The sequence below is a fragment of the Fusarium vanettenii genome, assembly GCF_000151355.1.
Source record: "Fusarium vanettenii 77-13-4 chromosome 8 genomic scaffold NECHAsca_17_chr8_1_0, whole genome shotgun sequence".
NCBI lineage: Eukaryota > Fungi > Ascomycota > Sordariomycetes > Hypocreales > Nectriaceae > Fusarium > Fusarium vanettenii.
In genome coordinates this window covers 125,132-139,672 of record NW_003315868.1, presented here as the reverse complement: position 1 = coordinate 139,672, position 14,541 = coordinate 125,132, and the positions used below count along the sequence as shown (strand labels likewise).

General features: G+C 48.5%; 6 protein-coding genes across 6 annotated transcripts; 2 read left to right on the top strand and 4 right to left on the bottom strand.

Moving 5' to 3' along the window:
- Nucleotides 1-513: 513 nt before the first annotated feature.
- Nucleotides 514-2,322, bottom strand: NECHADRAFT_106289 (uncharacterized protein; the record flags this gene model as incomplete). Its single annotated transcript, XM_003046819.1, has 1 exon — nt 514-2,322. The coding sequence occupies one exon, from the start codon at nt 2,320-2,322 to the stop codon at nt 514-516; it is 1,809 nt and encodes a 602-aa protein (XP_003046865.1).
- Nucleotides 2,323-2,994: 672 nt separating this feature from the next.
- On the top strand, nt 2,995-5,512 carry NECHADRAFT_46276 (uncharacterized protein; the record flags this gene model as incomplete). Its single annotated transcript, XM_003046993.1, has 6 exons — nt 2,995-3,112; nt 3,156-3,290; nt 3,520-3,842; nt 3,889-4,094; nt 4,201-4,602; nt 4,651-5,512. The coding sequence occupies 6 exons, from the start codon at nt 2,995-2,997 to the stop codon at nt 5,510-5,512; spliced, it is 2,046 nt and encodes a 681-aa protein (XP_003047039.1).
- A 26-nt stretch (nt 5,513-5,538) lies between these two features.
- NECHADRAFT_46225 (uncharacterized protein) lies at nt 5,539-7,740 on the bottom strand (the record flags this gene model as incomplete). Its single annotated transcript, XM_003046818.1, has 3 exons — nt 5,539-6,589; nt 6,634-6,850; nt 6,894-7,740. 3 exons carry the CDS (start codon nt 7,738-7,740, stop codon nt 5,539-5,541), a joined length of 2,115 nt encoding a protein of 704 aa, XP_003046864.1.
- A 256-nt stretch (nt 7,741-7,996) lies between these two features.
- NECHADRAFT_46102 (uncharacterized protein) lies at nt 7,997-9,501 on the top strand (the record flags this gene model as incomplete). The annotated part of the gene is made up of 2 exons (XM_003046992.1): nt 7,997-8,146; nt 8,191-9,501. 2 exons carry the CDS (start codon nt 7,997-7,999, stop codon nt 9,499-9,501), a joined length of 1,461 nt encoding a protein of 486 aa, XP_003047038.1.
- Nucleotides 9,502-10,611: 1,110 nt separating this feature from the next.
- Nucleotides 10,612-11,805, bottom strand: NECHADRAFT_83278 (uncharacterized protein; the record flags this gene model as incomplete). The annotated part of the gene is made up of 2 exons (XM_003046817.1): nt 10,612-11,495; nt 11,598-11,805. The coding sequence occupies 2 exons, from the start codon at nt 11,803-11,805 to the stop codon at nt 10,612-10,614; spliced, it is 1,092 nt and encodes a 363-aa protein (XP_003046863.1).
- Nucleotides 11,806-12,625: 820 nt separating this feature from the next.
- NECHADRAFT_46339 (uncharacterized protein) lies at nt 12,626-13,914 on the bottom strand (the record flags this gene model as incomplete). The annotated part of the gene is made up of 2 exons (XM_003046816.1): nt 12,626-12,724; nt 12,784-13,914. 2 exons carry the CDS (start codon nt 13,912-13,914, stop codon nt 12,626-12,628), a joined length of 1,230 nt encoding a protein of 409 aa, XP_003046862.1.
- Between the last annotated feature and the right edge of the window lie 627 nt (nt 13,915-14,541).

Here is a 14,541-nt window from a genome sequence, read left to right as displayed (position 1 = left end):
CGGAGAGCCTGGCGGGTTCTCTCCCCATTCAACAACGTGGGGAATGTGTCAATAGCCCCGGACTAGCCGTCAGCCCTGGTTAACGTCGCTTTGAGCATGTAGCTTATTGGGGGAACAGGGATTTCACGGATCCGTTGGTAGGTGTGGAATTCGGAGTAGTGGTCGGCCGGCCATTGCTCCATAGCCGGTGTGGGACGACCAACCCTTCACGGTTTAGTTTGAGCTAAACTCGAGGTTTCTTCACGACTCGTGCTCTAGACTCAAGGGTCGGACAAACTCCGGATAGGTTTGTGGCCTTAAGAGGTCACGCGGGATGAAGGTGATGAATTCAAGAGGATCGGTGGGTATTCGACAAGGATCACGCAATGTTGAGGACAAGTCTGGACGAACTTCTAGAGCGGCAGCAGTATCGGCAACAGCGTCGGCAACAGCGTGGTGATCAAATGACAAAGGCATGAGTGCTATCACGGTTACGGAAGGATCTGTGAAACGAGGCCTGTTTATTGCTATCTATCACTTTGAAGCTCGATTCTGAGCCATGCTGGTCCATCTCTTTCTGAGAACCTGGACTGCACTCTTAGGTCTACGATCTCGAGTGAACACACCCTTCTTGTTACCATCAACTCGAAAGATGAACGTTGAAGGCGTCTGAAAGTCGGCAAAATTCCACACTTGCTCACCAACCACACTCTCCACTCGATCAAACACGCGGTGGGACATCTCGAGAACCCTGCTTTGGTATTCCTCGCTCCAAGGAACGTCCCCGACCGTGTGTAAACCTGCAAGGGTGTCGGCCCCATACTCCGTCATGATGATGGGCTTGCCGTATTTTCCCTCCCACTCCCGTAATTCTTGTTCTAGGCCCTCTTCAGCTGCCTCTAGATCTCCAGTATTTAGGTACCAGCCGTAGTAACGGTTTAGACAGATGACATCGAATAGATCGGCGATAAGGTCCTTGTGGATACTGGCCTGCTTTTCGTTTGCAAAGCAGACCGGTCGGGTTGGATCCAGCTCGCGCGTCAAGGCCACGAGTGGCTCCATGTACTCGCGAACCCCTGGCTCACTAGCCGCCGGCTCATTGGCAATGGTCCATAGAACCACAGAAGGGTGATTCTTGTCTCTAGCCACAAGCTCTCGAATGCCTTGTGCATGAGCAGCTTGCGTCTTGTCATTCATCGTGTCTGGCGAAAAGGTTGGAATGGGCTTCAACCCAAAGATTCCAGCGACAATGGTGAGATTGAGGCCAACTGCTGCTGTCTCATCAATCACCACAATTCCATGCCTGTCGGCATACTCCAGAACCTCTTCCGCGTAGGGATAGTGGGAGGTTCGGAAGGAATTGGCCCCTGTCCAGTTCATCAACTGAAAATCATGAACCATGTACGCAGGGTCATGTCCTTTGCCACGGATTGGGGTGTCCTCGTGCTTGCCAAACCCTGTAAAGTAAAATGGCTTGTCGTTGATGAGGAATTGATTGCCAAAAACTTTGACGGATCGGACTCCAACAGCAAGGTTATACGCATCCACTGTCTCGTTCTGGGAGATGATTTCAGCGCGAAGCTGATAGAGATAGGCCGCACCAGGCTGCCACAGATGGACCGAGTCAACAGTAATGGAGCCCTTGAGGTCTGATGATTGGCCAACAGCATTGCCCTCCTCATCAAGCAGCGTGATCTTGCAGGTGTGTTGACCAAGTGGGACGTTGGTCGCCACATCAAATTTGACGATGCCTGTGCTCCCCTGAACATCGGTCACCACGGTAATGTCGTTGACAGATATTTCAGGCACGCTATACAGCCATACAGATCGTGCTAGTCCTGCATAGTTGAAAAAGTCATGCTGATAGTGTTGTTTCCGCTTTCCGTTCTCAAGTGTCTCAACACGTCCAGGAGGAATGGTGTGCCAGTCGAGTTCATTGTTGACAGCCACGGTGAGACGGAATTGTTGTCCAGGGGTGACGAGGTTCGTGACGTCAGCCTCAAAGGGTGTGTACCCTCCAATATGCTCAACAAGGAACTGGTCATCAATGTAGACTCGACCTTTGTGAGTTGCCGCGTCGAATCGCAAAACATATCGTTGTCCAGACCAGCTTCGGGGAATGGTTACATTTCTCTGATAGTAAACCCATCCAACATGGTCCTTAATTTTTCGGCCCACGAATATGTCGTTGTAGCTGGCTGGAACCGGTATTTGGAGTGTTGGTGGGATCGCCTGTTTCCAGACTTGTTCCGTCTCTAGCTCGACGGATTGAGCAAGGGCAAAGTTCCAGATTCCATCCAGCGAGACAAGCTCCCGGTAGGCATTTGCTTGAGGTTTGAGCATTTTGAGAGATTGACAAAGAATGGAATGACAGAAGCTGGTCGGTCACTTGCACTTTCTTGAGCGGTGTTTGATATAAAAGCCCATTTGTACTTGTGTTGGTTGGGTGGAGTGTGATTTCAGTGGAGAATAATACGGACCTTTCCTCGGAGACCTGGCCGTCGTGTGATGCTGGTACATGGCTATGTTGACTTGTGGGATAGTTCATCGTAGAATCAACATTCAGCGGCTGTGTTACTTGCTCAAAGCAGGCATTTCTGACCGGATGTCTCGTTTTCAACACGGCATTAAGCATCTATATCACCCAAGGTAAGGAAGGACATGATATTTTCTACAAGACACGTTTTTGAAAGGCTTCTGCAATAATTCATAAAGATACCAACCGACCGTAAAACTGCATCGCTTTTCGTCCAGCCTTGGATGACCCCTGACTCTGATCCAGGTCGGACCTCGGCCCAAATCTCGGACGGCCACTATCCGAACTCCGACACCATCATTTCCCCACACTCACCTCGTGATCATCGACCCATGAGAGAGGCACCCAATCAGAGTCAAGTGGAGTGACTGACTGATTCGGTTTGTGGGGATCCAGAGTCAAGAATGAATCGCGCCATGAACCGCAAAACATCGGCGTCCATTGATGTGGAAATACCTCATGCTTGACAAGTCGGCATCATGGACTCCGCGTACGATCCTTCCTCCGAGGCCGAGCTCCCATCTTGTGGCGGGTGCAGGAAGCGAAAGCTCAAGTGTTCGAGACAGAAACCGGCTTGTTCCAATTGCGAGCGGCTACGTAAGTGTAGGCGGAGCGATTGTGGCGTGACTAATTGGTTTAGAAACGACATGCGTCTATGAAGCACGGCGGGCCAAGCCGGGGTTGAAGAGTGGTGCCGTGGAGGGTCTCAATCAGCGGCTAGGTATGGCTTCATGTTACGCTACTGTTGCCCTTGACTTACGAAGGAACAGAAAAAGTAGAGAGAGCCTTGTTTGGACAAGCACATACCGAAGATGGAGGGGAATCTGCTTATCCAGACATTGAACCTGTTCACAGGGCAAACGTACCATCTCCTCTTGAAGCTGTGCTTTCAACCTTGGCTGGAGAGTTACAGAAACTCAACCAGAATATGACACCAAACAGGGAACAAACACAAGAGACATCCACTAGGAAGCGAAGAAGATACGAGGAACCAGAGAACGAAGAACCCCGGCGAGGTTATGACGTGATTGACGAGGCCCTTGACGAGTTGATAGATGTATACTTTTCTCATGTACAACCGTGGATTCCCATGATCAACATGAGAGACTTTAGGACACGGGCTCAAAGCAACAAGGACCAGGTCAAGGTTATCCTCCAAGCCATGGCTGTAGCCACGCTTCGATATCTTGAACCTGGTGGAGAACCCCTTTCACCAGAGTTTGTGAAGAATGAGACTTGCAGCCTCAGACGAACAGTTCTATTGGACGCCTTGGATGGCCTCACTGTGGAGAACTTACAAGCCCTTATCATTATTGCATTTACCGATGTAAGTCATCAACAAATGATGTGTTTGTTCTTTGCTCACATGAAAGATTGGGGATGGCAACTTGGACAAGGCCTGGCCTATAATCGGTTCACTTACGAGGACTGTTGAGTATATGGAACTATCAGTTGAGGCTGAAGACCGTCATCAGCGACCAGCCGTATTACCATCTGCAACTTGTCTACCTCCGCCTCTCAAATGGGTTGAGGAAGAAGAGCGAAGGAGGGTTTTCTGGAACATCTTTATTCTTGATAGGTAAGAATCCCCCCTTGATGAGAACGCAACTAACATTTCCAGATTCTCATCTGTCGTCAAAGGGTAGACAGCACGTCCAATTGTTTAACTCTACTGACACATGTAGATGGAACACGAGTCTGACCGCTGCGGATGTCTGTCGTAGACTACCCATCTGTGGTGGTAAATGGTTTGAAGATGAGCCCGCAGTCACGCCGTATTTTGGTATTTGGGATCGGTCAAGAGCCAAGATTGGCAACTCCATCACCTTTCTGCCAGGACACTACCCAAGCCCTTCTCACTCGACAGGCGCAGAAGCTAATGATGCCGAGCCTTCGTCACATGCCCAGAAGAGCTCAGCTACTGTGGACATGTCCATGGTTGGCGCGTTTGCTTACTACGTCGAGTCTATAGAGTCACTGAGCCAGATAACAACCTACTTTTTGCAGACAAAGATTGACTTTAACAACCGCCAAGAGGTTTCAAGTTGGCTAACGAGGTTTAAAGAGCTGGATCTCCGCTTGGTACAGTAAGTATCCCGCCGAAGACAATCTTGACAATTATCTAACACAAGTAGCTGGAAGATGTATCTCCCCCAGCAATGGAAAGACTCAGGCATTTCCCGAGAAACAATGCCTGGAGTCATGGATCCAAACATGACTGTGGCCAATGCAACCCACAATATATCCCTGATTCTTCTACACCAACGAATCGCTTACCCAGATGCTGAACTGAATGGAATTCGACTGCCAAGTCTTTGCAGTGCTGATACTTGCTACAATGCTGCGATGGAGACGGCAAATATGACGACCAAATATCTAGAGGGCTCATCACCTAGACTGCCCGTATCACCGCAACTGGGAATCTGCGCTTTTGTTAGCGGACGAGTTCTTCTAGGTAAGTGGCCCCTTGTCGTTCAAGCAGAACTAATGATGGCAGTTCACTGGCGTTACTATAAGACGGCTCTGGCTGAAGAGTACATCGTACTGGTGGATAATTTGAAAGAAATGTCCCGAAGATGGCATGGCCACAGAATGCAAGATCAACAGTCATGCTTCTTTTCTCAGCTATCTGAGCGACTAAGCAATCTCTACTATGAGTACCAAGGGGCCGAAGAAGCCACACCAGACTCCACTGGCCGCCCGAGACAGTCAATAGACGTGGCCCTGGGTCCTCGGATCCCTAACCCTACAAATTCTTACCAGCCGTGCCCTCAAGCAAATGTGGCATCGCAGTTCTCAGCCCTAGTACCGTCTGTCTCTGTCGGGCAAGGCAATCAGTGGAGAGCTGCTGACTCTATATCTCCGTCCAGCGCCAGAGCAGATGAATTGTCTGCAATATCGCAGATCCTGATGGACAACGACTTTTTGGAGATGGACAGAATTATCAGCTTTGAGGACATGATGGCTGCGGGAGATTTGCAGCACACAGTGCTATGAGTTAGACGCCGGGGATGGATACGGACTCAGTATGATACACTAATGAAATCACCACCCGGCTTGGTGTCTCCTACGTTGATCACTGGCTCATCTAGCCATCGCTCTCTCAAGCTTGCGCCCTGATTGTTCCAACCTCCGTTGGCCTCCCGAGAAATAGCAAATACCTTTGTGACCAGAATAACCTCCACGATTTCGCCCCCAGAAATGATATGCTCAACCGTAGGAATGAGAGTACGCTGTCTCATCAAGTTGGTGTTTGGCTCAGGCTTCGAGGGGCTGACAGTTGTCCCAGCCAAGACGTTTGTTATGATACCAGAAGCCCCTTGCTCACTGAGAATTAGGACTGATCTTTCGTCCCGCAAAACCCCTTCCAACTCTCCCAAGTTGCATGCTGTGAGAAGATCGGCTGAATTAAGCTGTCTCAACTCAAGTGTGTCTTTTTGGTGACGACCGTGAATGGCGAAACCGCCCTCTGCTGTAAACACCTTGCCTGACTTCAAATTTCCACTGACACGGTGAATTCTTATGTGCCAGTCTGGCCATCGCGTTGTTGGAGGAACAATGGTAGTACTGACAGACACACAGCGGTCTGTCCACGGGAACCATTGGACTGTTGCTGCCGGGACCTGTTGGAGTGCAGCGGCATGAACTGTTGCTGTCTTGAACTCGGGCTCAGCGCACTTGTATTTCACAGCCCAAGTTTCCATACCGTCTCGACTAAAGGCAAGGGTGTTGTCGGGTGCCAATTGGGCTAGTCCGTAGCCCCCTGATGGGACGGAAAAGCCAAAGGTTGAGGAATAGGCAAACTTGCTGTACTTTGCCATGATACCCTTAAATGGAATCGCCAAAAATTGCGCAAAGGATAGCATGAAATGGTGGTTTCCGCCTGGGTGATTGCAGAGTATCTGACGAGGTGCTAGAAGGACACGCAGAGCCTCTTCTCGAAAGACTTCGGGGTACGGAGCCTCGGGCTCTTTCCAGAAGGCGCTGTCTTCGGACAAGCCAACAACTATCAAGGATTTGAGAGCCCAGTAAACAGATTGAGGAGAGTTGTAGTCCTCTGTGAGATACATTTGTCTGGGCTGTTAGCAGTTGCGAAATGAGTAGAGACGGCGACTCACGGGTATATCCACCCAAAATTCAAGACGCCGTCAGGGTAGAAAATGTCACTCGAGTGTCTAGCCCACCACCGCAGGTGTCGTAGCAGAAAGCCTTTGACTACGCCAGGGCCACCCAAGGGATTGGGCATATCTGGGACGTCGGCAACAGCAAGTGCTGCAAAGAAACCACCACAAGCGAATCGATATGTCAATGAACGGCCAAAGGGAATAGCGGCACCTTAAGAGTCAGTACTTGGTCATTGAATCTGAAAGACACCTACCGGCTTTGTCAAAGAATCGGCAGAACCCACGCCCAAAGTCTCTTGCTTGCTGCCGGTATCGTTCAGTACGCTCAGGATCCATGTCTCCAGCAAATCTTGTGTATAGAAGCTGGCTGAACTGGATTGCAAAGCTACCCGAGTAGTAACAAGCATTCCTACTACTTCGGACCGTGTTTGCCTTTCCTGTCTCTTTATATGTCTCGTATTCTTGGAGATCAAGCTCTGCAGATCGCCAGAGACCGTCACCAGACCATCCGTCAGTAATGTAAAATTCGTCAAGGCGTTCCAAGTCCTCCTTGAGATGTTGTCGCAGGGCAGGTGTATCAACTTGGCAAACTTTGAGCAACGCGAGATTGGCAAACACGCGAAACCACAACCAATTGGCTTGAGGCATGTCTTTGCCATGGAGGCCAGAAAGCCAGGTGATCAGATTCTGTTGTGCTTTTTGGCTAAGTCGCTCCCAAAGTAACTCCCGTGGCGAAGCCAAGAGCGCAAAAGAAATCATCTCAGCTTCAACCATGCGCTGATCGAAAGACTTGATGGGTCCCCAGTAATCTGGGCTTTCGGGATCAGTTCCAGCTTCGAAACCATCTAGCCAAGGCTGAATGAGATCCATGTCACCGGCCCTCCCCATAAGGAGAGCACCAATGGCCCAGAACGGCCGTGCAAAACCTTCAAGTTGCGCAGCAGTCTCATCAAAGTGAGTGCCTGTCGAATGGGGGATTCGGACTCGACCTTTGCCAGGTGACATGTACTGCATAAGTGGTCGAATGAGGGCTTCCGCCGCCCGAATGACATCATCTCGGGTCTCGAACGGATTGTCGCTAAAACCTGAAAGAGGAGGCATTTCAACTGGTACTTTTGGGACTGTGCGTATCAATAATGGGATCTGATAAAATGGTGACAAGATGAAGTTGTCAAATTCATCGGTTTCCGGAGAGCTATCGGCCGTGGTTGACCGATTAACCAAGAACGGAGCGACGATCTCGGGGTTCGGAAGAGTTATCGGGGTTGGCTTCCGAACCGTTAACATGAAGGATTCATACGCGACTTTCTCAACAGTACCGGTACATCTGTTCCTCTAATCCACTCCAACAGGCGCAATGGGCAGCATTGATCCAATTCCGACTGACCTGCTTGGTCTCAATGGCAATCTCAATCTCCAAGGAATACGAAAGCGTCTCCCAGAGTTATTTGACGAAAACATTACTGCCAAAATATTGAGAAGTGCAGTCAAGCATCTTGAAGGAAACGTGAGTTCTTAATTCAAGCATGTGACCATAGCTTACAAGCCTAGAACCCTCCTACAAAATACCCCGAGGTCGTACCCCAGGATGGTTCCAACTATGGTCACTACCAATTGCGAGACATCGACTTTTGGACCTGCGGCTTTTTCCCTGGCTGCATTTATTCCCTTTTGGAGCGATCCATCAAGTATCCCGAGAGTATGAGTTCAAGCACTAGCAATGGCAAGGATCTCTTCGCTGTGCGACGTCGGCTTGAAGCTCTAGGCCGTACCTGGTCGGACCCGATCCACGGAGAATCCCGTCTCACCAACACACACGACATGGGATTCATCATGTTGCCCCATATGCGACCGAGATGGGAACTTTTCCATGATGAAAAAGCCCTTGAAAGCATCATCACATCAGCCAAAAATTTGGCTACTCGATTCAGCCCTGCAGTGGGGGCCATTCGTTCTTGGGATGAAGATATTTGGTTGCTGGTGACCTCAGGTAAAGGCAAACTGGGTGATTACATTGTAATCATTGACTCTATGTGCAACCTTGATCTTCTTTTCTACGCAGCCGCCCAAACGGGGGACATCTATTTGGCACAAATTGCAGAGACCCATGCTCGGACCCTGCTCAAGTCTCACATTCGGCCTGAGCCCAACTCGGCACGCAACGGCTATGGCGGGATGCTTTACAGCAGCGGTCATGTCGCCAACTTTTCTTGGTCAACTGGCGAAGTCCTGGAGAGACTCACAGCACAAGGTCACAGCCCAACCTCTACGTGGTCTCGCGGCCAGGCCTGGGCTATCCTTGGTTACGCTCAGACTTACATGTGGACCAGGAAGAGTGAATTTCTTCAAGTGGCTTGCGGATTGGCTGAGTTCTTTCTGCTCAAAATGGAGACAGCCCCAGACTGTGTTGAGATTGACATCCAGGGGCCAAACGGGAGTCTGAAAAAGGCCGGGCGATATGTGCCGATGTGGGACTTTTCAGCACCATCAGAAGAGTTCTCTCCACCGTTAAGAGACACATCGGCTGGGGTATGCGCGGCGAATGGTTTGCTTGTTCTGTCACAGGCACTGGCAATGGGGAACAGGTCTTTGAGCTCAAGGTATCTTGAGGCCGCTATCACAATTGTCGAGGACACTCTGGTATATTCTCTTGCGCAGGAAAAGGCGGAACTTAGAACCCACGGTGAGGAACTGATTGGCGTCGATTCAGTTGCTGGCAGGACATTCGAGTCAATTCTTCGGAATGCCACAGTCTCAAATAACCCGGCTGGGAGAATACAAATGAGGGATCACGGGTTGGTGTATGCTGACTACTATTTGATTGAGTTTGGAACTCGACTCCTTAGAATGGGGTTATTGTAGATATGATTGTAAGCTGGTTGTAGGATTCTGAAATGGAAAGCAACTCTAGCTTGAGAATTCACGGTCACTGATTACGTCCGCGGCGAATCCAGAGTATCATGGTCTCTGATCATGATAGTCCCCTTAAGCATTAACACACAGCCATCAACACATTACCGCCTCGGGTGTCATTAGTTCATCTTGAAAGCCATGGTCCTTGCTCTATCATTGTTCCACTTCTGACAACACAAACCATATGGTGCTTTATAGTATTAGACTTAGGTATCGCTAGATCAGGACTTTATCGGCGAGAATGAGATCCGTACGCACGTAATCATGGTGAATAAAAGAGCAATAAGCATCCCGCCTCAGAACCAACACATCCAGCCAAATCAGTAGTCTAGGACATATTTTAGAATGCCCAAAGAAGATCACTCGCATCGTGAGTATAATTAGAATATACAGGGCTGACTAGGGTTGGCCGCTGCCCTAACCCTTAGCCCTAAGGAAAGGAGTTGCAATAAGCTTAACCTGACGTTGCGAGAAATTTCCCAATGTAGAAAGTCGACCAAAACCTTATTTCTACGTATGAAATGCCATTGTTCATTGATCCGTGAATTACTGTCGCGGAGAAAGGTCAAGGCAAGTGAGGTCATGTTTATCTTGATGCTGAGACCTGACCACATCTGAGAAAACCACTGGCATGCCAAGGGAGTATCTGCGCTCACCAGTGGTTTGTAAATTAATCCGGCATGGAAAATAAAAAGCACTATCGTGTTATGAACTCTGTCCCTAAGTCGGGGTTGATCTCAGGGGACGGGTTCCCAAGCATATCACAAAATTGTCTACCGCAATAGTTGGAAGATGTGCCGCCAATAGCTTAGGATTAGATGTTATTTTCAATTCGTAAGGAAAAGGGAGATAAGAAATAATCCTATCAACGGGGAATAATCACTGGCTGTGTCATAATTATTTTTGCATGCCGAATGGTTCATGTCTATTAATAATACTAGAAACAATCCTCCAGCTACTCCCCACCTAAACTCTTGCATCTAAGTCTAGACGGAAAGTCTGCATCTAATGTAAGCCCATCCTCTCACCCCAATCTTTGGAAGTAATGATTCTTCCAGCTTACACAGAAGGGTAGTACTCAAAATCGAAAAGACCCTTCGCAGGGTTTTCAAATGACCTTGCCACATCGTAAAGGTCGGTTCCCCGTTTTTGATAATCAGACAGACCAGGATTCATATGACCTGCCCAGTCTTCATTATAGACACTGGTGCATCGACCCAAGTTCTTCCATGAAGTAAAGACCAAAGAGTTTGTTTCTGAACTCTTGCCTTGCTTACGCGAAAGGCTGATCTTGTAGTCTGTAGAGCACAAATTGCAAGACCATAACCTTTGAAGGTCAGACCCGAGTCTTGAATATGCATCGCAACGAGACCAACATTTTTGACTATGAGTCCAAAGGCATGTGTGTAGGTCTTGGCGGGAAATCTTGCATTTCTGGCTAGAATGCTTTCCCAAGCATGACTGGCCACTCTTTTGAACAGTAGGAAGTTGAGGCCGAAAGATAAACGGCAAAACTTCAGCCCACTTCACATGCTGGCAAACATTTTCGAGCTTAGTGCTCTTTTGAAGCATCTTCTCTAGTTTATCCACATTCTCCGACGCGAAAGCCACTTTACCCGCAGAGAGCACCAACTCGGCCTTGAGAACAATGCTTCCCTTGTAAAGTCTTGCGGAAACATTGCTGGTTATCTTGGCCCTTCCAGCAGTGTATTTTTCGGTAGAAAAGAAGGAATTGGTGTCGTATAGCCCCGAGTCAAATCGATAGGACCGGGTAATGGCGGCCACAATGTCAAAGTGGACCTGCCTTGGGAGATAGGGGGACTCCAGATACTCGAGGGCCCGCCCATTGCCATACTGGATACATCTCCTGGGACCTTCGTACTTATTCCATGTCCTGTCTCTCCTTGGGAGATGAAATTTTGAGCAGGTTTCGCATAGAATTTCTGATGGCCACATACCATCTCGTTCCAGTCGGCGAAGAAACATGTATCGCTCATGGCCTGGATTGAGTCTCAAAGCTCTGCCCAAAGCCTGATGAGTATGACGGCAGGTAAAAGCAAGACAGGCTTTGTTGGTGATGTTCAAGTATGTCGCAATCTTGATCAACACTCCCCTAGGGAGTCCTTGGAGGGTAAGGGGAGTCCAGTGAGTGGGGGTCAGGGTCGCTGGCTGAAATTGCCAGCGTTCATCGATGAGTTCAATCTTCTCGTTGGCAACTTCTTCAAGAGAGATCTTCGTGAATTCTTCAGACATTGTTGAATGAGAAGATTCATAATGCTGGTGAATGAAAGGAGTATCATTCGAGTAATGGGTCTGGTGTCTCGCAGAGCTGAGATGTGTCAACAGTCGTCGCACTGGAGAAAACTTCTTAAGACCAAGGGATCGAGACCCTGTCTGCTCTGTGAAGTGACTCATTCTGATATGTGTTCTTTAGTCTCAATGGACTAGAGATGTCGGTGGACGAGAGATAGAAATGAGGTGATGAGAAGTGATGACTGTTGGTGGAGCGAGCTAGCGGAACTGGCTGCGGACGAGAGATACTGATGATGGTTGGTAATGTAGAGGCAGTCGACGTTGGTGACCAGAGGCAGCAACAGAACCAACTGATGCTGGTAGATGGGAGATGGTGATTGTTGATGAGAAGCAACTGATGTTGGTGATAGAAGACAGCAAGAGAATAAATTGGCGTTGCTAAGCTAGCAAAGAGACTGAAAGTGGACGAGAGGTAGCAATTGTTATTGATGAGTTGAGAAAACAATTGATGTTGATGGAAAGATTGAAGCCAGGCTTTGGTAGGAGGGGACTGGCATTATATGGATCTTCAAAACAGACTTTTTCAGTAAATTTCAATGTAAACAGCACGAAAAATACTATTCATGTTGAGGGGAAGGCTGTGCAATCTTCAACAAAATTAATATTTCTGTACTAGGCCTCCAGCATATCAGCCTAAACTTGGAAATCAGGCTTTCGGCATGACTCTTGACATAGAGTGCAATCTAGACATAATATGCTTTTCGGCATAACCATGTTGATAGACTTTTATTGCCCCTTGCCATGAACACGCCTTATGTGCTTAGGACCTGCTAGAAAACAACTCGTACTCGTAGCTGGCAAAGAGGAACGGAGCAACTCCTTTGAGATCGTTTTGGAACAGTGGCATACTGGCGTAGTACTATGACATTGTTAGAAGTTTTTATCACAAATTTCCCCCTCAATACGTGGTAAGCTCACCTCAAATGTACCGTTGGAACTCAAACTTCCTGTCTGCACAGTCCATTCCCAGGCCAAAGCCCCGTGACCTCTGGGTTGTGCAAACGAGGTTGTCATCAACTCGTATCCGTCCAAGGCAGCCTTGGTATACTTTGTACCACTTATGTAGCCCATTCGAAGAGCTTTGAGCAAACCATTGACACACATGGCTGATCCTGAGCTTTCAATGTAGTTGCCATGTACACCAGCAAGCTCAGGGTCCATGATGAGCCACCATCCCTTGGTTTTCGGGTCTTGAGCTGCGACAATTGCATCGATCAAAGAATTGAGATATGAGATTAGACGCTTTCGTCCATTGTGACTCTCAGGGAAGTAATCCAGAGTGTCTACCAGAGCCATGATGTACCATCCAACAGCTCTACCCCAGACATGAGGAGCAGCTCCTGTAACGGGATCAGCCCACACCTGTGTCTTGCCAGCATCAAATCCATGAACTGGCAATCCGTTGGTGTGGTTGCTTGAAGTGGTGACTTTGTTGATAATATCGAATTGGAGGGCAATATCATCCCAAGCGGTGGTGTTGTCTGGCTCAAACTCATATGTCCAGCGAGCATAAAAAACATCCAGCATGTAGATTCCATCCAACCACATCTGGTCGATGTATCCTGGATATCGATGATAGAAGCCCCCCTCAGGAGTACGGCCGGTCCGATCGATTTGGTTCCTCATGTGGGTTGCAGCCTTCTTGTAGATATCATCTCCAGTGGCATTGAACATGTCGAGAAATGTATGACCAATCCGGATGTCATCGATTGAGTTACTGTTGTTGTAAAACAGCACTGTTCCGTCGTGCTCTGGATAGAGAAGAATGTCTGCTCCATGTTTGACATAGTCAAAGTACTTTTTATCGCCAGTTCGTTCATAGGCCAAAAGTACTCCAGAGTAAAAGGCAGATACCGTATAAGCGAGCGTGGGCTCAACGCCGTGTTGAATTTGGGAGTCAGCCATCCATGTTAGATATCTTGGCTTGCCTTGAAACTTGCTAGCCTTGATCTTTTCGGTAGGTTGTATGGTGAACCACCCACGGGGAAGTTGAACAGCAGCCAGTGCCGCACTGGCAATGAATTGGAGTACAAAGAAGGATCCCTTCATTATGGATGTCGCCGAGATTGTTTGCTGCAACTACTCTTACATGCAAACATGCGTGGTTAAATACACGACAGTTCGGCAATGATGTATCCATACTTCTCCGGCGTGAAGATATACCGAGAGCCCGTTAAGACGCTTTTCCGAATGCTAGCAAGAGATCAAGAGGACGGATCACCTTTGATAACGACGACAGACTCTTCATTTACAAGGGATCGACATCGAAAACCTCCAAAAGGAAGTCCGGGGAAGTGGAGTTACAATAAGCTTGATTTGACCCACAAAACAACGCGACGTTGCTGGTGGGAAATTTAGATGACATTTTACCATGCGGAAAAGCACAGGCGGAAAAGACACATGGATCATGCGCTCAGATGCTTGAGGGTTTTAAAAGTCAAATTTATTAAGGCATTGTGAATGAAAAGGACCAAGAGATTGCCGAATAGCTTTGTTGAGGGGAACTTGTCCGAGGCGGGGAAGTCAGCAGATGTGCCAAGGGCGACAACCATGTCGTGAGACTCGTGACATACAGGCCAAGCCACGAGAGGTCAATGAAATTTAGGTTACGGCGCTTGCAGCATTGGGTTCAACGCCCTCTGTACGTGTCTTTGCCGTTGAGACGCGTCGCAATAC